Source organism: Myotis davidii, unplaced genomic scaffold (assembly GCF_000327345.1).
Source record: "Myotis davidii unplaced genomic scaffold, ASM32734v1 scaffold107, whole genome shotgun sequence".
Taxonomy (NCBI): Eukaryota; Metazoa; Chordata; class Mammalia; order Chiroptera; family Vespertilionidae; genus Myotis; species Myotis davidii.
Window position 1 is genome coordinate 5,280,848 of NW_006383012.1, and position 24,731 is coordinate 5,305,578.

General features: G+C 51.2%; 1 protein-coding gene across 1 annotated transcript in view; it reads left to right on the forward strand.

Annotated features, from left to right (window-relative positions):
* The first annotated feature begins 3,463 nt into the window (after positions 1-3,463).
* VWA2 (von Willebrand factor A domain containing 2) overlaps positions 3,464-24,731 on the forward strand; it is a 27,089-nt gene continuing 5,821 nt past the window's right edge. Inside the window, exons 1-10 of the mRNA XM_015557963.1 lie at positions 3,464-3,647; positions 4,359-4,433; positions 6,555-6,688; positions 12,476-12,585; positions 17,154-17,348; positions 19,435-19,568; positions 20,192-20,324; positions 21,760-21,815; positions 23,035-23,142; positions 24,433-24,731. Coding sequence (XP_015413449.1) covers positions 3,596-3,647; positions 4,359-4,433; positions 6,555-6,688; positions 12,476-12,585; positions 17,154-17,348; positions 19,435-19,568; positions 20,192-20,324; positions 21,760-21,815; positions 23,035-23,142; positions 24,433-24,731 — 1,296 coding nt within the window. The 5' untranslated portion in view covers positions 3,464-3,595. The remainder of the gene's footprint in view (positions 3,648-4,358; positions 4,434-6,554; positions 6,689-12,475; positions 12,586-17,153; positions 17,349-19,434; positions 19,569-20,191; positions 20,325-21,759; positions 21,816-23,034; positions 23,143-24,432) is intronic.

The following is a 24,731-nucleotide window of genomic DNA, read 5'->3' on the forward strand; positions in this document are numbered from 1 at the left end:
GCCCACTTCCCTAGACATTGAGCCAGGTGTTTGGCCAAATAAATGGGCAAGAAAGATCATTGTTACAGCAAAAGACACCAATGGCTTCCTGGCCAGAGACTCCTACCTCTGATCTTAGTCTTCCTGTTCAGGCATTGACTGTTCTTGTAAAGGGCTCAGGTTTCCATCCTGGCCCATTGAGAGGAGGCTGCTAAGAGCTAATCTAATATTCAGGTTTGGAATTGCATTTTGTAAGGAGGTGGAAGTGGTTTTTTGTTTCACCTTGCAGTAATTTACTTCAGATCTTAGAGGAGAAGGCGGGCATTGTCCTGCAAAACTGCCTGTAGCTATCACCGGTCCTCCCTTGTTTTTCAAAAGGGTCCTTGTTTTGGCCTGAGTTTCTTTCCTGTGTCGTGGAAAATGTAATCCCAGAGTGCAGTGTTTTGTGTGCCCTGCAGCAAACCCACTCACTCACTACCCCCAAATGCCGTGCATGATGTGCGGAATCAGGGTTTGCAGACAACAGTCAGATGAAAAGATTGGGGGTGGGGGGACATGTAAGTCCATGTGGATGCCAGGAATGATGCGTGGGATTGGCATGAGTAATGGAACAGAGAGGAACGAACGTGATGACGGAGGCTAATGTCATGGAGAAAGTTTGACAAGGTTCACCTGGGAGCGGATGGCCTGTTTCTGCCCTGAGTGGCAGGCTACCCCTGACTACTTTGTAAAAAATGCGGAGAGCTCTGGGGACCTTCTCATGTGCTCCGCTGTGGGAGTTGCTGGCAGGGTATGAGCTGGGTGGGAAACTGCCGACGGGCAGGACTCAGGGTGGCAGACTTTGTTATACTCCTGTTCCTCTCTCCTGATTCCCCAACATCAGGAAGGTGATGGGTTGAGCAGAGCACCCAGAGGCCAGAATGGAGTTGGGTGCTCTTATTCGCTGTACTAGTATAACCTGGTACAAACCACTTAATTTCTCCATGCCTCGATTTTCTCATCTGTAAAATGGGAATAATATTCTCATTGGCTGACTGCGCGGATTAGGGGAGAGAAGACACAAACCTGTGGAGCCCAGCAGAAGGCACACAGTAAATACCCACTTGACGGTAGTAGCTGTGCAATTTCACTGTGGAATTCATTCTTTTAGAAAGGTGTTTAGCCCTAGCCGGTTTGGCTCAGTGGATATATATTTAAATATATTTTATTGATTTCAGAGAGGAAAGGAGAGGGAGAGAGAAATAGAAACATTGACGATGAGAGAGAATCACTGATCGGCTGCCTCCTGCACGCCCCCTACTGGGGATCAAGCCTGCAACCGGGCATGAGGCCCTAATCAGAATTGAACCTGGGACCCACTGAGCCAAACCAGGTAGGGGTGTGTGTGAGTGTGTGTGTGTGTGTGTGTGTGTGTGTGTGTGTGTAGTGTGTTTAGATACAGAGTTGTATTTAGAATATCAAATTCGTATTTTAAGAAAGTTTTGATATGTGAGGAAGGGAGAAAAAGCTGAGTGTTTGAAATGATTGGTTGGGAACAGTGAGCACTGCTTCAGCAGGTTTGGAATAGCATCCGTTTCGTTCATCTTGGTACAAAAAAGAATGCAGTGAGCACAAAGATTGATCTGGAAGCATCCCATCTGTGGTGGGCAGTGGCCATTGTGGTGCTCAGCTTACCCGGCAGGCACCTGTCTCATGCAGCGTGGGCTGGGTCACAGTAGGGGTTGTGTTGGGGGACAGAGAAGGGAGGTACGGCTGCGGCCCCAGAGCCAGACCATCCCATCCACACACTTACGGGAAAGCATTGGCCTCTGGCATCGATTTGCAGATTGCCAACATACAAGTTGTTTTCGTGAGCGGAAACTTGGAAACAATCACCTGGGCAAGCAAGGGCGCATGATAGAGCGAGATGACATCGCTTGGGTCTGTTTCATGGTAGAGGGCGTGCTTACTGTGTGGCAGGAACCTTCCAGACTTTCTTCCACTTGTCCTCAGGGCGGCCTGAGGAGGCAGCTAGAATCCTGGTTTTATAAAATATTAACAGGCCTGAGCCTCAGAGTCCTGCGCGTGCACAAGGTCAGAAGCTGTGACCCCAGAAAGCCAGCCTGAACTTAAGGAGCCGGTAGCATTTGGAAGCCCTTCACCTTGGCCCTGCACTGCCCCTTGTCGGCAGGCCGGGCCCTAACCTGGCCTCCAGGTGGCAGGTGGGGACTTGTCCTGCGTCTGTGTGGAGTGAGAGGAAAGAAAATGTGTCCTTGGGGGAAAGGGAGTGCCTTGCTGGCATGCACCGGGCCGGAGCCAGCAGGAAGCGTGTGGGCCCTCAGCCGCCCAGATCCGCTCCGGCCACCGTCCTCCCTGGATGGTGTCTGGGAGCTCCTGGCTCCCCCACTCTCACAATTCTGAATCTCCTCTTTTCACCTAGATTAGGCGAGGAGGAGCCTCCGGTGACGATCAGGCCGGTTGGGATAGTTGATCTTGTTTTTTTCAGAAATGTTTTGAAATTCAGTAAGCTGAATATACAGTTGAGTAGGGTCTGACCATCATAGGTTCAGGATGGAGGGGAGATCAAAAGGGGTTTAAAAAATATATGTTTTTGCCCTGGCTGGTTTGGCTCAGTGGATAGGGCATCGGCCTGTGGATGGAAGGATCCCCAGGTCTAATTCCATTCAAGGGCACATGCCTGGGTTTTGGGCTCGATCCCCAGTAGGGGGCATGCAGGAGGCAGCAGATCAATGATTCTCTCTTATGATGTTTATCTCTCTGTCCCTCTTCCTTCCTCTTCGAAGTCAATAAAAAAAAAGAAGAAAAAAGTGCATCCCAGGTGCGCGATTCCTTATGGAATCAAAGTTACAGTCAGTTTCTTTTTTTTCTTTTTTTTTAATATTTTATTGATTTTTTACAGAGAGGAAGGGAGAGAGATAGAGAGTTAGAAACATCGATGAGAGAGAAACATCGATCAGCTGCCTCCTGCACGCCCCCCACTGGGGATGTGCCCGCAACCCAGGTACATGCCCTTGACCGGAATCGAACCTGGGACCTTTCAGTCCGCAGGCTGACGCTCTATCCACTGAGCCAAACCGGTTTCGGCTACAGTCAGTTTCTTATTGAAAGCTCTCACTTTTCACGATAGTGCTTCCCTCAAAAATCGATAAATAATCAAGCTCCATGGAACTGAAGTTCACCCATCCTGTAAGCATTATCAGGCAGTAACAAAACTTTAAAAATGTGTTTCTCCCTCAGCCGCATTGCTGTTTATAAATGACACAGACAGGGCAGGCTTGTTCAGATCTTCATCCGGGACCCCGTCTCTTTATTCTAGAAATAGGGCTTGCTCATTGCCCAAGTCCGCGAACGAACTGGGGGGTTTCCAGGGTGGGTGTGTTGGGAACAGGTTAACTCTGTCCTTTAAAATCAGAGTCATTGAAGTAAAGTGTCCCACGGCTTTTGGGAACTGGGTCTCCTCCAGGTTGCTGTCGTTACTATGTGAGGGGCCTCTAGGGTCATTCTGGTGCCCTGGGGGAGGCCGGCACTTGTCATCTTGTTTGGTGTGTGACTGGGGAGCTCACAGAGATCATGGCTGTTGCTTTTGTTCTCGCCCTGGCCCTGTAGTTGTATCAACATGCCCTCCGTCCTGCTGCTGGAAGCCATCTGCATTTGCCTGTTGGCGGGAGGTAAGTTTTTGTTGGGGAAGAAGGTTGAGGGCTTTGGTTTGTCTCACATCCTGTCGATGTTAACGTCACAAGCTCTGTTGAATGCCTCTGTGTGCCTCCACTTCATGGCACCTGCCCGGCCTAAGCCCCATCCCCTCAGGTTTGGACCACTGCAGCGGCCTCCTGACGGGCCTCCCCGGTCTCCTCCAGCCCATTCTCCGCACAGCGACCATTTCAAAATGCGAATCTTGGCACATCTGGATCCCTCTCCACTTCTACCCCTTGCCTGAAACTTTTCAGTGATGGCCCATTGCTCTTAGAGGCCGGCCTGATCAGACCCCATAGCCACCTTTTGTCCTCTCTGGTGCCTCCTCCCCACCCTTTGTGCTGCAGGCCATACCTCTTCCTGCCCAGCATCCTTGCTCCCTCCTGCTGTAGGCCTTACCCCCACACTGCTACCTGGAAAACTCCTACTCATCCTTCAGCACCCAGCACAGTTCCTCCTGGGCCCTAGATCAGGTCAGATCCTCTGTTAAAACCCCGGTAGCCTTGGTTCCTCTGGGATGTAGCACTTAACACAGATGAGTTTGTTTCTGTGTGAATTCTTTGAAGTCAGTGTCCATTTTCTCCAGCAGATACAAATTCCATGAGAAAGAGACCCTGCATAGTCCTCAATCACTGCTATGGAGTGTTTCTGCCTGGAATGACTGCTTCTGGTGTCTTCTCTCCTAGCGCCCCCTTCCCTCCCTCTTCAGGAAGTCCACGTGAGCAGGGAGACCCTGGGGAAGATTTCAGCCGCTAGCAAAAGTAAGCCCATGTCTTACTCAGCCCTCTAAGCACCCACTGCAGCCTCTGTGGCAGACCCAGGGGACGCCACGTCACTGCAGACAGTGTCCACCCTGCTCCCGTCTTCCTTTCATGCTGTGGCCAATCATTTCCCCAAAACAGGGGCCCGACCAAGTCCATCTCCTGGGTAAAAACCTTCGGTAAATTCCTGTTGCCAAATTTCTTTTCTAAATTTATTTTTCAATTACAGTTTACTTTCAATGCTAGTTTGTATTGGTTTCAGGTGCACAGCATAATAGTTAGACAGTCATATACTTTACAAAGTGTTCCCCCTGATATTTCCAGTACCCACCTGGCCCCATATATAATTACTGCAATATTGTTCACTATACACCTGTATTCCCTATGCTGTACTTTACGTCCCCTTGACTATTTTGTAACTACCAATCTGGACTTTCTTTTTTAAAAATACATTTTTATTTATTTCAGAGAGGAAGGGAGAGGGAGAGAGAGAAACATCAATGATGAGAGAAAATCATTGATCAGTTGCCTCCTGCACAACCCCTACTGGGGATCAAGCCCGCAACCTGGGCTTGTGCCCTTGGCCAGAATCGAACCTGGGACCCTTCCATCCACAGGCTGATGCTCTATCCACTGAGCCAAACTGGCTAGGGCCAATCTGGACTTCTTAGTCCCTTCACCTTTTCACCTAGTCCCCCACCTCCCCTCCCCTCTGGATCAGTCTGTTCTCTGTGTCTATGAGTCTGTTTCTGGTCTGTTTGTCATTTGTTCTGTTCTCTAGATTTCACATATAAGTGAAATCATACAGCATTTGTCTTTCCCTGACTGACTTCACCTGTTGCCAAATTTCTTGGCCTACTCTTCGAGGTCTTCTGTTGGTGACCACTGTCTACCCAACCAGCCTCACCCACCACCATATTCCTTCTTCTTCTGCCATCCCCTCCATGTGCTCAATCCACAGCAGCCCACGCCCAGGGCCCTGCACATCCCTCCTACCTGTCTGGTGAAATCCCTGCATTTGCTGCCTTCCGGTGGCGCCCTATCACGGTGCCTCCCTGACTACCGCGGTCTTGCATCTTCACGGTGAGGTAGGGCTTGAACTCTGGAGCCACACAGCCTGGACGTGATTCCTGGCTCCACCGCTTCCCCGGGCTTTGTCCTTGGGGATGTTACTGTGCCCTGCTTTCCTCGTCTCTCCCGTGGGAATAAGCATCGTAAGAACAGGGGTGGGGGCGAGGGGTTAGGGAGCGGATAGCTAAAGGGTATTGGGTTTCTTTATGAGGGGACAGAAAATGTTCCAGAATTGACTGAGGTGACAATGGAATGTATCTGTGAACATACTGAAAACGTTGAATTATACACTTTAAGTAGGTGAATTATATGATGTGTGAATGATACCTCAATAAAACTGTTTAAAAATTTAAGAAATAGTCGCCCAGCCGGCATGGCTCAGTGGTTGAACATCAACTTATGAACCAGAAGTCACAGTTCAATTCCTGATGAGGGCACATGCCCGGGTTGCAGGCTCTATCCCCGGTAGGAGGTGGCCAATCAATGATTCTCTCTGATCATTGATGTTTCTGTCTCTCCCTCTCCCATCCTCTCTGAAATCAATAACAATATATTTTAAAAGGTAGTCATCTAGGAGTGGATGTAAGGATGAAGTGAAGAGTCCATATGAAGTGTTTAAAGCAGCCCCCGGCACTTGGGAAAGGTGCGGTCAGTGCTGCTGTTACTGAACTCCTGGGTAACGTGACCTCATATACCAGGGTGCCTGGCTGTGTCCCAGACCAGACTGTGGTCCCCGAGGGCTGGGACCAGGGCTCCTCAGGATCCCGCACTGGCCCAGCAGCCCCCGCGGCCATATGACTCAGTCAGTGCTGTTGGATTAGACTCTCCTGTTACCCCAGACCTTCAGGGTCTTGTTCTGAGCATCATGCCCGTGTGGGCATGTACTTCCTGCTGCAGAGTGGGCTGCCGCTGGCTGGACCTTTTCCAGCATTCCTTCCTTCACTGACCTACCACGGGTCCTTTCTGCCCCCTCTCTGCTTTGGGAGTGACACCCTCTTGGGACCCGACTGCAGGCAGCTGATGGCCACCCACCTGTCCCCCTCTCCCCAGCTGTGTGGTGCTCCGCCGCGGTGGACGTCCTGTTTCTGATAGATGGCTCTCACAGCATCGGGAAAGGGAGCTTTGAAAGGGCCAAGCACTTCGCCATCACGGTCTGCGCCGCTCTGGACATCAACCCCGAGAGGGTGAGTGCAAGTCTTGCTGTCTCTGTATTTAGGATGTCTTTGGCTGCAAGTGACAGAAATCCAGTCTTGAGCAGAAGAGGGCACTACTGGCTTGTGGAAGTGGAAAGACCAAGGGGGTGAATTGTGGTTCCAGGCCCAGCGGGATCCCAGGGCTCAATCCCCCTTTTCCTTTGTTCAGTTTTGCTTGCAACAGTTGGCTTCCTTCCCACACATCACAAAGCTGCCCTGCTGTGTCCTTGAAGCTAGTGACACCGGTAAAAAGAAAGTGGACTTCGTCCCCTGCATCTGACAGAAGTCCCAGGGAGGGCTCTGATTGGGCAGGTGTAGGTCACGTGACAATCCCTTAACCAATCACAGTAGTTCAAGGGAAGAGACAGTATGACAAGACCTGAGGCACCTGCTCATCCACGTTCATGGGGTGGTGGTGAACACGTGGATTTGGTTTCCCACTAGAAAGATGTTGTATCTGCACAACAGTGGGAAAGGGAAAGCATGTAACTACCTCCTAAGACTAGAATCTCAGTACAAAGCACAGCTCCTCCTACCCTCTCTGTTCACTTGAACTACTCCTGCCCGAGTGATCCAGCCAGTATGTTCACTTCTTGTTCTTCCTGGCTCCTCACAGTAGGCTTTCAGTGCCCTCAGAGTGTGCTAGCTGTGGCTCTGGTGGCTAAAAGGGGCATTTTGGAATGACTCAATAGAAAAATGGGTGATGAACATTACAGACAATTCCCAGAAAATGAAACACAAATTGCCCTTGGATATATGAAATAGCAATGCAATAGCAGACAATGTACTATAATAGCAAACCTCCGATGGGTAGACCAGTTTTCACTTACTGGATTAGCAAAAATCCAGAGTTCGGTGACACGCTGCGCTGGCAGGTCTCCAGGAAACTGCCGTTCTCACACACTGCTGGCCGGAGTGCAGCCCCGACAGTGTCCATCAAAGTTGGAACAAAGGCTTGTTCCCTTTCACCCAGAAAATTATTCTAAATATACTCCCACAGATGGTTTTCCAAGATGACATTCCTGGGTTAATCCTACAAAAATCCCTATGATTTAGGAGTAACAGTGGCCTTTTATGGGGGACAGATTTTCTCCAGAATGGCCTGTCATGTTGGGAGAGTGAGCACATTCCCTGGATCGCAGGCAGCCTTCAGAGCTATTTGAAGACACATAGCAGAGCAGCCCGGAAGTTACAACTGTACTGTCAGCCCATCACAGACCCTAAAAGGGTCTGCTCTATCTCCACCCTTTTCCACACAGGGCTCCGCTTTTAAAAGGAAAGGATTCCCTATTGAATTCCACTAGTTATTCATGGAGGAAGAGCCATAAAGACCCAACACTGTTGACTATGGCATTGATGTTGTATGTCTTGAAGGGGGTGGCTGAGAGCTCTCAGCAGAGGGCAGGTTGGGAGAGAAGAACTGTATGGATGATTAGAGGATGCTTACAGATGAGGAAACAGGCTCAGAAAGTCTAAGTGACAGCCTAGGGTCACACAGCAATCTTATAAGAGCGCTCAATGTGGAAGAGCTGGTCTCTTGACTATCAGCTCGGAACTTGTTTCATAGGTCATTTGTCCCTACCCATTGGGTAGGATGAGGTGATGAGGCTCAGCCTTCACACCTGCTGTCATATCGGAAGTTACAACATGGCATTGTGTGTCTGAGTTTGTGTGTGTGTGTGTGTGTGTGTGTGTGTGTGTGTGTGTCTGGGTGTCTGGGTTGTGTGTGTATGTATGTATGTGGAAGTGGGGGGTGCTAATGGAATTCAAGATTCTCAAAGAGAAACAAAAAAACATTATGGCTGGTGGTGTTGGGAGTACCTGTCTCAACCCACAGGGCCCCAGAGTTCAGGAAACTTCATCTCAGTGTTGCCGGGCCACATCTAGAACGTGGTGTTCGTAGTTTAGTCATTGGCAAACCAGACAGTGCCCACAACAAGGAGTGGAGCAGTGAGAGGCCTGGAAATTTCCAAATAGGAGGGAACCTGGTTATCATCCTATATAATAAAGAGGCAATATGCAAATTAACCCTCACGCCCTCACAAGATGGCTGCCTACAGCCAGGCCGGCAGGGGGGTTAGTGAGGGATGACCAAATGACTGACCAGCAGGCTGTGTGGGGCAACCAGGCCGGTGCGGGGGGGGGCATGAGGGGTGACCAGGCCGGCAGGGAGGGCAGTTGGGGGCAACCAGTCCGGCAGGGGCGGGGGCAGTTAGAGGCAACCCGGCAGGCAGGCAGGTGAGCAGTTGGGAGCCAGCCGTCCAGGATTGTGAGAGGAATGTCTGACTGCCGCTTTAGGCCCGATCCCTAAACTGGCAGTTGGACATTCCCTGAGGGGTCCTGGATTGGAGAGGGTGCAGGCTGGGCTGAGGAGATCCCTGCCCCCACACTAATTACATGCACCGGGCTTCTAGTTTTTAAATGAAAGCGGGTACAGAGTGGCTCCGTTGTCTTAAGAGGGCCGAAGCTGGTGTGCAGGGAGCTATGTGTGGGCTCGGCCCCAGAGAAACTCCCTCGCAGCCAGATTTGGTGCACAGAGGCGTCGGGGTCTGTCTCAGTGTGTGCGTGAGCATCACGACCTCCCTGTGCTCTGGCCGACGTGCTGGAATTCCAGTGCAGGGTGTTTTGTATCAGGGCGGTCTCAGGTGGTTCCGTCTGATTTGTGGCTCCGGGTTTTATGTTCTTGCTGCTGCATTTTTTTTGTCTTCTTGTTATCTCCGTTGTACAAGAGATTTTACTTTCAGTAACTCCAGTTTTCAGGAAGACATTTTCAAGTCGCTATAATTAAGGCTTTTATGGATGCTTGTTGTTGAGGTGGATTTACGGTGTTTGAAGTCTTCCTCTCAATACTTAAAAGCTGAGAAGTTTGAAGAAGGAAAAAAAAACGCAAGCTGAGAAGCTCACTTCCTGGCTGTAATATAATGATTACAGCAGGGAGGTGAGAAGTCTGGGCGGGCTGGCTTCTGAGCACACAGTAAACGGAAGATAAAAGGCAACTCTTTTTGCTCCCAAACCACCAATTACATTAAATGCCTTGGCTGCTGACTCGAGCTGTTTGTATATTGTTTTGAAGTTGCATCCTTCCTGTTTAAATCAAGTAAACGCACCCAGCTGTTGGTCTCCAAGGAGGTTTTCTTTTAAACCAAGTAATTCATTCTGATGCTTTAATAAAAAAGACGCCTAGTGAAAAGTGTCCCTCCTTTTCCCATCTGCTCACACACTTCCCGTTTGCTGGGTCCCCCTACCTGCTTTCTTGAGCATCCCTACAGAATCCCTCCATGCAAACATAAGCAACGTGTGTATATGTTCTTATCCCCCCCACCCCCCCTTTTTTAAAATATATTTTATTTTTTTTACAGAAAGGAAGGGAGAGGGATAGAGAGTTAGAAACATCGATTAGCTGCCTCCTGCACACTCCCCACTGGGGATGTGCCCGCAACCAAGGCACATGCCCTTGACCGGAATCGAACCTGGGACCCTTGAGTCCACAGGCTGACGCTCTATCCACTGAGCCAAACCGGTTAGGGCCCTTCACCCCCCTTTTATACATTGAGTAGCAGGTGATACACACTGTTCTGTTCCTTGCCTTACTCTCCTCACATGTCTTAGAAATTTTTTCATGTCTAGGTAACATAGGCATTAACGTAGGTATATATTATCTTTTACAGCTGATTAATGTTCCACTGTAAGGATTTACCAATGTTTAATTAACCAACCCCCTATTGATGGACAGTTGCAATGACAGATATACTGTGAGCTTGTAAATATGCCATTTACACATGTATATCTGTCGGATCAATTCCCAATAGCGTTATGCATCTGTGATTTTTGATAAATATTGATAAATTGCTCCCACCGATGCTGTAAGATTTATGTTCTTAGCTTAGAGCTCCAGAATGCTGGTTCCCCCCTGCAAACATTGTATCTGGCTTTTTGCTACATCTGAGTGTGGTGCCCTCAAATCTAGGTTTGTATACTAAAGAGCCATTTGTATTTCCGGTTCTGTGATCTCTGTTCATCTCCTTTGCTCATTTTTTTCTGTTGGATTGTTAGTCTCTTACATATCAATTCCTAGACACTCTATATATATTGGGGAGATTAACCCTTGCTTTCAGACATGAGTTGCAAATAATGTTTCCATTTTGTCTTCATGTTTTTGGTTGAATCGTATGTGTTGCCCTGCCGAAGTTTTCTTCCTGTCCCCAGATCCATCAATCTTTCCTTTATGATTTTTAGTCGTAGTAAGGTCTTTTCTGCTTGGAGGTTTTAAAGGAACTCTCCCAGGTTCTCTTCTAGAACGTTTACGGTTATATTTTTCACATTTAAATATTGAATCCATTTGCAGCTTATCTTCTATTCTTTGGCAGGTTTATCCAGTTGTCCCCAAATCCCTTAGTAACGAGACCATGTTTCCCCCACTGGTTAGAGATGCCCCTTCCTTGATCACCTGCCAAATTCAAGGAGACTTCAAAAGTGTCGCGTCTCAGAAACTCTTCTGTGAGCTTCTCTCCTGCTCTGCTTTCCAGTGTCCATTCCCCCCACATGCCCACCCAAGACTTCTTCCCACTTAAGATGCCAGTGGCTCCTCCTCAGAACTTCCTGTGGGAGGCAAGTCCGATGGGCTGTGCTCTCTGGGGGCAGGTGAGCCCCCCTGGTGTGGCGAGGGCTTTGATCAGCTCCCAGGCACCAGGCTTGTTAAAGGCATCAGCCGTGAAGGAATTCAAGGTGCTGCGAGCAAAAGGCGGCGTCCTTGCTTAAATATGAATCACTTGGCTCATTTGCAAGCGTGGCCGGAATTAGGGTTCCTTATAACACGGGTAACTGAGAACGGTTTCTCCAGGGGTTTTGGAGAGCCAGGAATTAGGTTCAGGGATTGGAGCCTTGAGGGGAAACCTGAATGTTTATATCCCTCTCTGTTTGAGACACACTAGTGTTTTAAGGGTCCAGAGAATGACGCTACTCGGTTCTCCCTCCCCAGTCTTGCAAGGCACTGGGCTTCCCCATGTGACCTCCTCACTTAGGGTGCAACATCTGGACTCACCAGCGGCTCTCCTCCCTCCAGGCAGGGGACCTGCAGCTCCAGGATTGCTGGCCTCCCCCTCGCAGGCAGAGGCAGGCTCGGAAGGCTGACCCCCTCTGTAACTAAGGATGGGCGGGTGGCGGCTGTGGTCAGTGATGAGCCAGCGGGGATGGTGGCGGTGGCTAGCAGCTGCGACACCCCTGGTCGGGTCAGCGAGCATTTTGCTGAAGGCCTGTGCTGGCGGCTGAGAAGGCCAGCCATAGAGCTGAGCCTCGTGAAGATCATAAGCACCAAGTTCAAAGGCCTGGCTCCCTTTCTCTCTCTCCCTGGGCCAGATCTGTGTCCTCTCTACACTTGTTTCTCCAACAGTGACGGGGGTAGGAATCGGGCTTCTGCGGATTAAATGAAGTAACATGAGATTGCTCCTGGCAGGCATTCGGTCAATGCGAGCAAAGACCCTGCCCTAACGAAGATGTTCTCCGTTCAGCTGAGCGAAATGCCAGAATGGGGGTCGAGGAAAGTGAAGCGGAGTGGTGGTTGTCAGTGCAGAACACAGGCAGAGTGGACTGTTTCCTTCCGGATTCTTCTCCTGGTCTTGGGGACCTTTTCTTGGGGAGACCAGAGAAAGCTCTGGCTCTGGGAGTTGTGGAGTGGGCAGGAGGCAGGGTCATTAACCTCTCTCGTCCTGTCTTCCCTCTTAGGAATGTGTGTGACTTGACCCCGCTCTCAACCCCTGGGCCCTCTGTCTCCTCCTGCAGGTCAGGGTGGGAGCAGTCCAGTTCAGTTCCGCTCCTTGGCTGGAATTCCCCTTGGACTCCTTGTCAACCCAACAGGAAGTGAAGACAAAACTCAAGAGGATGGTTTTCAAGTATGTACGCTCAGATTCCGCCCTGGCTAGGCTGCGGCTGGCCGCTCTGAAAATCGCTCTTAAAGGGTTTGGCCCTGCCCTTGGCCTCCCAGAGAGGGCTGGGGTGTCCAGAATCCCAGCTGTGCTTTCTGGGTAATGAGAATGCCCCTCTCAAGGCTGCCCCTGTTACCAGATGATGCCCCGGGTGGGAACTTAGATGCAAGTTCAAAAAAAGTATTTGCTGCTATTATGTGCAGTTGTCAGTTACCTGGGAGAAAGGGCCAGGGAAGGTCAAGACCAGCATTAAGTGCAAGTGTTAGAACACTGGCTCTTTCTCCCAGCCTGTCTTTGGTGACCGCTACAGCTCGGAGAGCTCACACACTCTGTGGTTTGGCTAAAGCAGCGGTTCTCAACCTGTGGGTCGCGACCCCTTTGGCGGTCGAATGACCCTTTCACAGGGGTCACCTAAGACCATCCTGCATATCAGATATTTACATGACGATTCATAACAGTAGCAACATGACAGTTATGAAGTAGCAACGAAAATAATTTTATGGTTGGGTCACAACATATGAGGAACTATATTTAAAGGGCCAGAAGGTTGAGAACCACTGGGCTAAAGAGTAAGTGCTCCTCTGCTGTCGAGAGCGCTTTGAAATGATGAGTAGTTGTTCATGTGCTCAGACACACGCACACCCTATAAACGGATGGATGTAGTGGGGCCATAACTTTACTTACAAGTCAGCTGATGTGTGTGTATATGATGTGTAGATAGGCACAGATGTATATACATATAGTTCTTGTGTAAATATTTTTATGTGTATGTTGCGTCTACACGTAAACATATACGTCTCTGCATTTGAATGTGTTATACACACACATACTAGGTACACACACACGCACACATAATTTATAAGCCCTCGCAGAAGACTGCCTTCCACTTGCCACTGGTCACTCTGATCTCTGCTGCCCCTTGCACTAGTGTCCACTGAAGTCCGTGCTCCCATTTCTAGATGTTGCCTCCAGGTGCAGAGGCCCTGAGCCCTGAGGCCCTTTATCCGGGCACAGGCTCCTGTAGGTGCACAGTGCTCTCCACAAGCCCAAATCCCCGCACTGGGCGCAGCAGGAACTGCCCCCGGGACCCTCAGTGACCATCTCAGGCCCTTTGTCCCAGCCCTTTCCTCTGTCCATGGGCGCCCTGCACAAATGAGGGGCAGGACAAAGGGAAGAGCACCTTGATATCTATTCGTAAAAATTACACTGGCCTTTCCTTGTTCCCTTGGAGCCCTCAACCCTTGAGGCCACCAAGAATGGTTTCCTATAAAAAAAAATGTCATAGCCTCACCCCCATAACTTGGGCCCAGACACCCAGAGCAGCACTTTTCATAGTGGGCTCATAGAGCTACCTGGGTCAGGATTGCTGAGGGAAGTCTGTTAAAATGCAGGGGCCTCGACCCCCTCCCAGACCGACTGAACTGCTCTCTGGGAAGTGATGTTTAGCACTGCACTTTTAGAGTTTTCTCCCCACTACCTCTACCCCAGGACTGTTGTACACACTGACTTTTTAAAAACAGCATTATGGAGATATACTTTAAATATTATAAAGTTCACGCATTTAATGTGGACAAGTCAGTGGTTCTGAGTGTATTTTCAGAGTTATGTAACTACTAGAGGCCCGGGGCCAATCGGGGCCGGCCAGGGGAAGGGATCGCAGGAGGTTGGCCAGCACAGGAGGTTGGCTGTGGGAGTGCACTGACCACCAGGGGACAGCTCCTGCGTTGAGCGTCTGCCCTCAGTGGTCAGTGCACATCATAGTGACCCGTCGACCGGTCGTTCGGTCAACCAGTCGTAACGGTCGTTTAGGCTTTTATATATAGAGATTCCCATAATCTAATTTTAGAACATTTTCATTATCCAAAAAGAAATCCAGAGAAGATATATAAATGGCCAATGAGGACATGAAAAGATATTCAACAGCATTAGTCAATAAGGAAATGCAAATCAAAACCATAATGAAATATCACTTCATACCCACTAGGAAGGCTAAAATAAAAGACAGACAGTGACGGGTGTTGACAGGGATGTGGAGTCCTCATGCATGGTTGGTGGAATTATAAAATAGTGCAGCTGCATTGAAAAACAGTTTGGCAGTTTCTCAAAATGTTAAATATAGAGTTACCATATGACCCTGCAACTTCAAGAGAATTGAAAACATATGCCCACACAGAACTGTATACCCTCTGTTCCATAGTAGCATTGTTTATAATGGGCAAAAAATGGAAATAACACAAAAGTGCAATGGATAAACAAAATGTTTCATATTCATACAATGGAATATTATTCAGCCATAAAAAGGGATGAGGTGATTCATGCTACCACATGGATGAACTTTGAGAACATTATGCTAAGTGAAAGGAGCAGACACACAAAGTTACATATTGTATAATTTCATTTTTATGAAATGTGTGAAATTGGCAAATCTCTGGCAACAGAAAAGATCAGTCATTGCCAGGAGCTACTAGTATAGGGAGAGGGCATGGGAAGTGACTGCTAACGGGTATAGAGCTGTTTGGGGTAATAAAAATGTTTTGATTTAGATAATAGTAATGGTTGAATAAGTCAGTGACTGTACTAAAAACTACTGAATTGTATCGTTAAAAGGGTGACTTTTACGGTTTATTAATTATTGATATAATATTATTATAAAAACTTGATATCCATTATATGTACACTAACATTTGCAGGGGGGAAAATAGCTTTTGGATTAAGTTTAGGACTGAAAGTCAAAAATTGGGTGACTAACTCAAATGATTTGGCCCTGTTCTCTTCTAAAAAATGAAGCAAATTACAGCAAATTGGTTCAAAAAGTCACTTTTAGAGATCACATAGTATCTACTCCAATTCTTTACTTTAGGAGGGAGGATGCTGAGGTTGAGAAGGAGTAGGTGATTGGCCAGGACCAGAGTCACACTGTCCAATAGGCCCCACCCAGCTGCCCATTCCCACCTCTCCCACCCCAACCCCCTCAACAGTTGGGCTCCTCCTCTCAGCTGTGGTGAAAGTTGTTGCTAAGGGCTGGAGAGTGTTCTTCATGACATAAGAGATACAGAGCTGCGTTAGGAACACGCCCCGTGAGGACACGGGAGGTGGAGAAGGAATCCTCTGTGTGTGTCTGCACACAGTCCGCTTCTGTTTTGGGGATGATGGCAGTTAGCAGTGTGCATCCTAGGATAACTATGAGAAACAGGGCAAGGGGCGGTAATGAACTTTTTGGCCACAGTTGCAGGGTCACTGAGGACGTTAAGCGTGAAGACACTAGGATTCATCAGAACAGAGGAATGTTGGCTGAATGGGAAGGATGACCTCCCAGGGCTCTTCCCCCTTTTTCTTTCATTTTATAAGGTATTTTTTTATTTCAGAGAGGAAGGGAGAGGGAGAGAGAGAGAGAAACATCAATGATGAGGATCATTGATCGGCTGCTTCCCGCACGCCCCCTACTGGGGATCGAGCCCGCAACCAGGTATGTGTCCTTGACCGGAAGCGAACCCAGGACCCTTCAGTCTGCAGGCTGATGCTCTCTCCACTGGGCCAAACCAGCTAGGGCTCTTCCCCCTTTTTCTACAGTGAAGTTTTCAAGGCTGGCCTGATGGGAAGAGCTTTCCCTAAAACCCAGAACACTTGCCTTCTAGACCAAGGTGATTCCCTGAAGGTGTGTGTTGAGGTGGCTAAGAAACCACCCTGACACATGGCAGTAAGAAGCTTAAAAAATATCACAGCCAAGCCGTTCAATACTGTGCCCAGTGATAACATCAAGTCAGATAAACCATGTCCGGCAATTGGCTCTGAATGTCCAGAACTCTGGCCGGCTGGGCAAGCTCACGCAGTCATTTCATTCACCGCCCAGTAACACCACCCGCAGTTTCCTGTGATTGGCCTGAAAATCCATTGTAGTGAGTCATTATTTTCTGCACCGTTGACACAGAGAGCCAGCAGGCCTCCCTCTGAGGGCTGGGACGAGCCTCCTTTTGTGAGGTTTAGTAGAGGTTCCCGCACTGGGATTCCTCGCTCGTTGACAGTCCGTGTAACTGGCCTGTAAGGTTACAGACTCTTAGCGTCCCAATGAGCGGGGACCTTTGTAACCTGCCCTGATCTGGAAGCAAACTGCAGCCTCCACCACCTGACCCTGAACTTGGCAGTGGGCCAGGAAGGTCCAGTCATGGCAAGGACCCCAGGGAGATGTTGAGCCATAATAAGAAGGGGGTGACACGGCTGGGGCCATGGGAGGTGGGTGGTAGGCAGACGATGGGAGTTGTCAGCCCACAGCCATCCGTGGGGCAGACCCAGAGAGTGACATTACCTAAACCACAGAGCTGTGCGGGGTGCATCTTACACACCCAGGAAAAGTTCATGTCTGTTCATAATTGTGGTTTAGAGGGTGAGCAAGTGCATCTCTCGTGGTAGGAATCGTCACTCTGAGCTCCTGCCGGGGGAATGTGGCTGTCACTACTAACAGAGGAGCCGTTGTCTGCCAACGTCACCTCTCCGGGTCACTGATTCATATTTTGTGTTTTCCTCCCGGGTGAGCTCAGGGGAGGGCGCACCGAGACAGGCCTCGCTCTGAAATACTTTCTGCGCAGAGGGTTCCCCGGGGGCCGAAATGCCTCTGTGCCCCAGGTGCTCATCATCATCACGGACGGCAGGTCCCAAGGACAGGTGGCACTGCCGGCCAAGCAGCTGCAGGAGAGAGGGGTCACTGTGTTTGCCGTGGGCGTGCGCTTCCCCAGGTAAGAGACTCGGACACCTGGGTCAGCCCTGTGGGTCGGCCGGTGGGGTAGGGGTGAGGTGGGGAGGAGAGGGGACCGTGGTGTGGCTGTGGGAGAAGAGGCGGTGGAAACACGGTGCTGGTTCAGGTAGGATCTGTCTTCCCTTGTCTTGTTGCCAGAGCACAAGGAGCTCTGAGTCTGCAAGTCTGAGCCTCTACATTGTCTTTCCTTTCGTCTAGAGCAGCGGTTCTCAACCTGTGGGTCGAGACCCCTTTGGCGGTCGAACGACCCTTTCACAGGGGTCGCCTAAGACCATCCTGCCTATCAGATATTTACATGATGATTCATAACAGTAGCAACATTACAGTTATGAAGTAGCAACGAAAATAATTTTATGGTTGGGTCACAACATGAGGAACTGTATTTAAAGGGCCAGAAGGTTGAGAACCACTGGAAAACACTTGGTTATAATTTTAAGTGCCAGAAACCCAACTTGATTTGGGCAGAAATGGAAAGTCATGGACTCATCTGACTGCACTGGTGGGTCAGGGGTCTCTTGGTGTGAGCAGGAGGGGCCAGGGACTTGAACACCCCCCCACCCCCCGCCAGTGTCTCTGCTGCCCTCAGCCTGGCGCTCTCAGGAGCTGGAGCTGTGGCTGCCAGCTATGGCCGGCTCACATCTTTTAGTATTTACGGAGCCCCCTCTGATGGTTCTCATCTCTGGCTGAGCATCTGTTTTGCAGGGAGCTTTTAAGAAAGTCTGTGGCTGGGTGGGGTCAGGCAGAGCTGCCCCCCTAAGCGTGAATGTGAGCCCAGAGCTGAGAAGCCCCCCTCTGTGTGCCAGGCCCCGCCCTGGGCACTGGGAGAAATGTCCAGTTTCTATGGCTTCAGGAGAGAATAGGGAATTTTACATAAGTGAATTTTTAAAGTTTTTTTAAAATATTTTATTTGATTTTTTACAGAAAGGAAGGGAGAGGGATAGAGAGTTAGAAAGATCGATGAGAGAGAAACATCGATCAGCTGCCTCCTGCACACTCCCTGCTGGGGATGTACCCGCAACCAAAGTACATGCCCTTGACTGGAATCGAACCTGGGACCCTTGAGTCTGCAGGCTGACACTCTATCCACTGAGCCAAACCAGTTAGGGCCGTAAGTGAATTTTAGAAATCAATGAAATTGTTGCCATGTTGCCAAACCTTGGCCTACATTGGTGGGCAGGATTCTAAATGCGTTGCCGACCGCCCTGTCTTCTTAGCCTTTTCTTCACGTCCCCACGTCCTTGTGCTGCTCATCGTTTTTGTCCTGGGCCCTGAATGGTGCCCTCTGGCTGTCTGTGCTGGCTCCCTCCTAGATGGGCTCCCAGGGCTGGCCTTGGAGTCCTTATGTTCACTGTTTATAGTTCTTCTGTATTTTTTTTCTTTCTTTTTAATACGTCTTTATTAGTTTTTATCGGGTTTGGCTCAGTGGATAGAGCGTCGGCCTGCGGACTGAAGGGTCCCTCGTTTGAGAGAAAGAAACATCAGTGATGAGAAAGAATCATCCATCGGCTGCCTCCTGCATCCCCCACAGTGGGGATGGAGCCCACAACCCGGGCATGTGCCCTGACCAGGAAGCAAACCTTTGACCTCTTGGCTCCTGGGTTGATGCCCAACCACTGGGCCACATCAGTCAGGGCACTGCTGTATTTTTTTCTATTGCCAGCTGTCCTTGTTTGCTCTTTTCTTGTCTAGAACCAGTCTCTTTCTTTCTGTTCAGTTTTTCTCATCAGCTATAGTCACAGAACCAGACCCTGAAATCTGTCAGGACCATGTCTGACATAGGAGGCGACTGTTTGAGTGTGAGGCTCTCCCTGGCCCGTGGAGGTCCAGGGACAGTGGCACGCACACATTATGACCCATGGCCGAGTGTCCTTGAGGTCATTCTGAGGTTCACTTCTGGTTGTTTCCTGCATCCTGGAGGGATGAGGTTGCAGCGAAGTGGCTTCCGTGGCGGGGAGGGCGGGGGGGCGGGGGGGCAGGGTGTTGCCCATGGGCTAGAAGCCGGGAGGGCAGGCGGAGGATGGGCAGGAGTGACAAGGCATGTAACCTCTGCTGGGGGCTGGGCCCAGGTGGGAGGAGCTGCACACGCTGGCCAGCGAGCCCAGGGAGCAGCACGTGCTGATGGCTGAGCAGGTGGAGGACGCCACCAACGGCCTGTTCAGCACCCTCAGCAGCTCCGACTTCTGTACCTTCGCCTCTCCAGGTACGGCCTTCCAGGCTGGCCCATGTGCTAGTGGGGTATGTGTGGGATGCAAGTGGAGTGTGTGATGGGGAGGGTTCCCCTAGCATGAGGTAAGCACTCAGGGGCCTCCCCAAGGAGGGAGGGTGAGAGGAATGGGGTCCTACAGCCTCGGCCCCAGGGCTCTCTGCTGTGTTCTGTCTCCATGTGGATTCTCAGCTGGAACCTGGAGCTTGTCTCCATGGAGTAAAGGGGATCAGGCCTTGGGAGCAGGGGGGGCCCCTGTACCTGTCCCCTGCTTCGGGGGAGGAGCCAAGTCGGCGCCCCCACTGTGGTCAGTCAATGGACTCTGCAGCCTGAGGCCAGGTGTCTGCATGCATAGTCACCTCCGTCAGGGTCCCCCAGGAGCTAGAGTGAATGTGTTACAGGAAACACGCATGTGTGCACGGGATGTGGAAGCTGTGCAGGGCAGGGCCTGTGCAGAGGAGGTGCCCAGAGACTGGCGCCCAGCAAGGGGCAGAGCGGAGCCCCTCCCCCGTGTGCTCTGCCCCGAGAAGCAGAAGGTGGCAGTGGGGCTGAGTGTGGGGGACCTCAGTGCAGGAGTAGGCGTAACCCTGTCTTCTCTGTTGGGTGTGCTGTGGACACAGACTGCAGGGTCCAGCCTCACCCCTGTGAGCGCAAGACGCTGGAGACGGTCAGGGAGCTGGTCGGCAGCGGCCTGTGCTGGAGAGGATCGCGGGGGACCGATGGTGTGCTGGCTGCCCCCTGCCCCTTCTTCAGGTTTGTCCTGTGGTCTGGAGTCTGGGCTCAAGGGCACAGCCTGGGTGTGGGTGGAGGTCCCCAAGGCCAAGTGCTTGGGAGCTGCGGGGTTTGGAGGAGTGCAGGGCTGGGGGGAGCCGGGACAGAGCATCGGGGTGTAGGGAGGGTCATTGACGCACCACCTGGGTGCCCAGGGTGAGCGAGGGGGGCAGGGTCACGGCCACTCTAGAGGCTGGTAAGGGAGCCATAAGCTGGGCCTTAGGGCTGTGCTCTGCACCTGGGATGGTGACCTGGTGACTTGGTTCCTCTGAGCACCAGTCTCTATATTTATGGGGGCCTGAGTGAGGCAAAAGGCTTAGGTCCTGGGTGATTCATGTGGTGGCCCCGGGGGATGCTGGGATCCTCAGGACCAGAGCTCAGGCATTCAAGAACAGCAGTCACCAACCTTGTGGACCTCACGGACCCCCAGTGGCCTGCAGACCACTGGTTGGCGACCGCTGTTCTAGAGCACTTGCTACCTGGCCTGTCCCTCACAGTCCCTGGCCTGGCCTTCAGCACTGTACACACCACCTCTAGCACAGTCTCCTCTCTCCATTGAGGCTCCAAGGGTCACAGTTGAAAACTATAGAGTTGCTATCTAGAGCATTGGTTCTCAACCTTCTGGCCCTTTAAATACAGTTCCTCATGTTGTGGTGACCCCCAACCATAAAATTATTTTCGTTGCTACTTCATAACTGTAATGTTGCTACTGCTATGAATCATAATGTAAATATCTGATATGCAGGATGGTCTTAGGTGACCCCTGTGAAAGGGTCGTTGACCGCCAAAGGGGTCGCGACCCACAGGTTGAGAACCACTGATCTAGAAGAAGGAACTGAAGACCAGAGAAGGAAAGTAACTTGCCTGGGGTCACACAGCCAGCCAGTCCCAGAAAGGAGCTTGTAATAGAAAGCTGTTCTCACTGATCAGAGTTTCGAACACAGATATCTCTAACTTCTGACATGATAGCCAATGTACATTACCTTTTTTTTTTTTTTTAATTGTCTCTGGGTAGCTTGAACCATCCCCTACTCTGTGTGCAGACAGAAACTGGGGTAGAAAGAAAACAAAGAAGTCTCTCTTGACTAGTGTCTGCATTGGAATTTTATACCAGCTTCATGGTTTGTTTTTAATATATTTTTTATTGATTTCAGAGAGGGAGGGAGAGGGAGAGATAGAAACATCCATGATGAGAGAGAATCATTGATTGGTTGCCTCTTGCACACCCCCTACTGGAGCCTGCAACCCGGGCATGTGCCCTTGATGGGAATCAAACCTGGGACCCTTCAGTCCGCAGGCTGATGCTCAATCTATGGAGCCAAGCCAGCTAGGGCAGCTTTGTGTTTTAAGTAACCTTCCCGGTGTCTGCCCTCCTGTTAACCCTTTGATCTCTACTGTCTGTGTCCTTGGGTTGCAGCTGGAAGAGAGTGTTCTTAACCCACCCCGCCACCTGCTACAGGACCACCTGCCCAGGTACAGTCCGCCCTTTGGATTCTCCTGCTCGGCCTGGGCCCTGGGACGAGGCTGCTGTCTTACCTGTTGTGGGCTGTTTGCTTCGTGTCAGGCTCTGTCCTAAGACTTCCCGTGGATAAGTTCATGCAATCCTCGCAAGAACACTGTGGGGCCAGTTCCGGCATCACCTTCTTAGATGAGGATTCTGGAGCTTGGAGGGGCTAGGAAGGTGCCTGAGTGAGTAGAGGAGGCACTTTCCGTAACTCCAGGGTCCAAAGGCTCACTGTGTGGCTGTGCAGCCTGCAGAGGCTGCTAACAACCCACGTCGAACGTCAGAAACAGCACCTTCCCCCCTGCAGCGTTCCCCATCTAGAGACACCCACGCTGCCGGCTTCTTGGTACTGAGACCTTCACCCCCATCAAGCTCAGGTCTGGCACCAGTTCATCACCATGGCCCCTGGAGCTCCCCCAGACCCCCTCGCAGCTGAGGGTTGTAATGGCTGTTGTGTTAGTTCTCTGCGGCTTACACAACAGAAATGTATTTTCTCACAGTCCTGGAGGCTGCGAGTCCAAGGTCAAGGTGTCAGCCAGTTCGGTTTCTTCTCCGCCCTCTCTGCTTGGCTTGCAGGTGGTCATTTTCTCACTGTGGCTTCACACGGCCTTGGCTCCATGCAGGGCCCTAGGTCCGTGGTCCGCAAACTGCGGCCCCTTGGGTGTGGCTCTTCCACAAAGTACCACGTGTGGGCGCGCACGTACAGTGCGATTGAAACTTCGTGGCCACACTTAAGGGGCCAAAGAGCCACATGTGGCTCGCAAGCCGCGGTTTGCCGACCACGGCCCTAGTGTCTCTTCCTCTAAGGACACCATTCGCATTGGACTAGGACTCACCCTATGACCTCATTTGACCTTAATTTCCTCTTTAAAAGGCCTGTCTCCAAATACAGTCACATGCAACGGTATTGAGGGTTGGGACTTCTGCATATGAATGGGGGTGGGGGGTCCCATTGTCACGACCCCATGTGAGCATGTAACTCACACAGGGCCTCACCAAGCTCACCATCAAGTGTCCTTTACCACCCACACCCAGCCCCTCCTCTGCACACCCCACTTTTTCCCCCTCTTTGCTGTAGGTGTTGCAGCTAGTTTCCTAGTGGTTCCCAGGGAGGTGGGGCAGGGTGGCCTGCGGGACTAGTGCCTGTGGGCCGAGGTGCTAGGCCGTTCCTGGGCATCTCTCTGACAGGCCCCTGTGACTCGCAGCCTTGCCGGAATGGAGGCACGTGTGTTCCAGAAGGACTGGACAGGTACCGCTGTCTGTGCCCGCCGGCCTTCAGAGAGGAGGCTAACTGTGGTACGTTTGCACGGGACCTTCAACATGGACTGTTAGGGAGGGGTGGCGTCCACGGTCCCCTGGCTTACCCCTCACCCTCGAGCTCCTAGGAGGGAAACTGGCCCTTGAGTTTAGAGCCACCCACTTACCAAGGGCCCCGTGCTGCAGTGTCTCAGGGGATTCGGCTCTGAGTCTCCACGAATGAAGCTCTGGGTGGGACAGTGGCTCCTGGCTTGTTAGTTTCCGAATGGTCACTGCTTGACATCTGAGCGTTGCTGAGCCCAGCTGCAGGCTGGAGCCAGCCCAGCTCGGACCTGGTGCTGGGCAGAGCCTCTTTTTTAGGAAGAGGAGCTTCAACCCTCCTTGTCTGTGTGTGGTTTTCCTCTTTGGTTTTAAAGGTATGAAGTAGAGACTAGTAGGCAGCACCTCCTAGGGTTGTTGGTAGCTTGGAATCAGATTATGTACGGGATGGAGCAAAAGTAGGTCTATAGTTGTTTGTATGGAAAAGTAATACAATCATCAGGACATCATCATATAAGAATGAACTCTGTGTTTTGTGTACTCACTGCTGTAAACCTACTTTTGCCCCACCCTGTATGCTAAGTGCTGAGCACTCAGTAGGGGCTTCTTTAATGACTTTTATAAAAGTGTAGTGCTGGGTCAGTTGGAGATTTACATGGAAGACCCTCCACCTCACAAGCCCCACAACAGTCAGTTCCAGAAGGACCACAGATCCGAGTGTCAGAGGCCACGCCTGAACCGCCTGTTCTCACAGAGGAAGGAACGTAGCTGCAGGGTTTCTCAAACAGGACACTGAGGCGCTAACTGTAACGGGGGGGGGATGGGGGGTATAAAATAGGTTGCATGTGCATTTTAAAAAATATATATTTTTATTGATTTCAGAGAGGGAGGGAGAGGGAGAGAGAAACATCAATGATGAAAATCATTGATCGGCTGCCTCCTGCACGCCTCCTACTGGGGATCGAGCCCACAACCTGGACATGTGCCCTGACTGGGAATTCAGCCGTGACCTCCTGGTTCATGGGTCGATGCTCAACCACTGAGCCACTCCGGTTGGGCTATGTGTTAAATTTTAAGCAGTGGTTGGGGGAGACCCTTAGCGAGAGCCAGAAGGGAGAGCTCTGTGATGTGCAGTGGTCACAGCCCCTGCAGCCTCAGTTTCTCCACCCCGTCTCTCCCCACCCCACCCCTGGGAGAGAGGTTTCTGCTGTCTGGTGTGGTGCTTGGGCATCCCGGGCGGGACGGTGACCTGCATGCCCCACGGCTTGACGGCTGCTGTGATGTCGGCAGCCCCGACGCTGAGCCTGGCGTGCAGAATCGACGTCCTCTTCCTGCTGGCCAGCTCGGCGGGCACCACGCCAGAGGGCTTCCTGCGGGCCAAGGCCTTCGTGAAGCGGTTTGCCCAGGCGTCACTGGACGAGGACTCCCGGGCCCGCGTGGGCGTGGCCCGGTACAGCGGGGAGCTGGAGGTGGCAGTGCCCGTGGGCGAGTACCTGGACGTGCCCGACCTGGTCCGGAGCCTGGATGCCATCCCCTTCGGCGGAGGCGCCACCCTGACGGGCAGTGCCCTGCGGCAGGCGGCGGAGCGC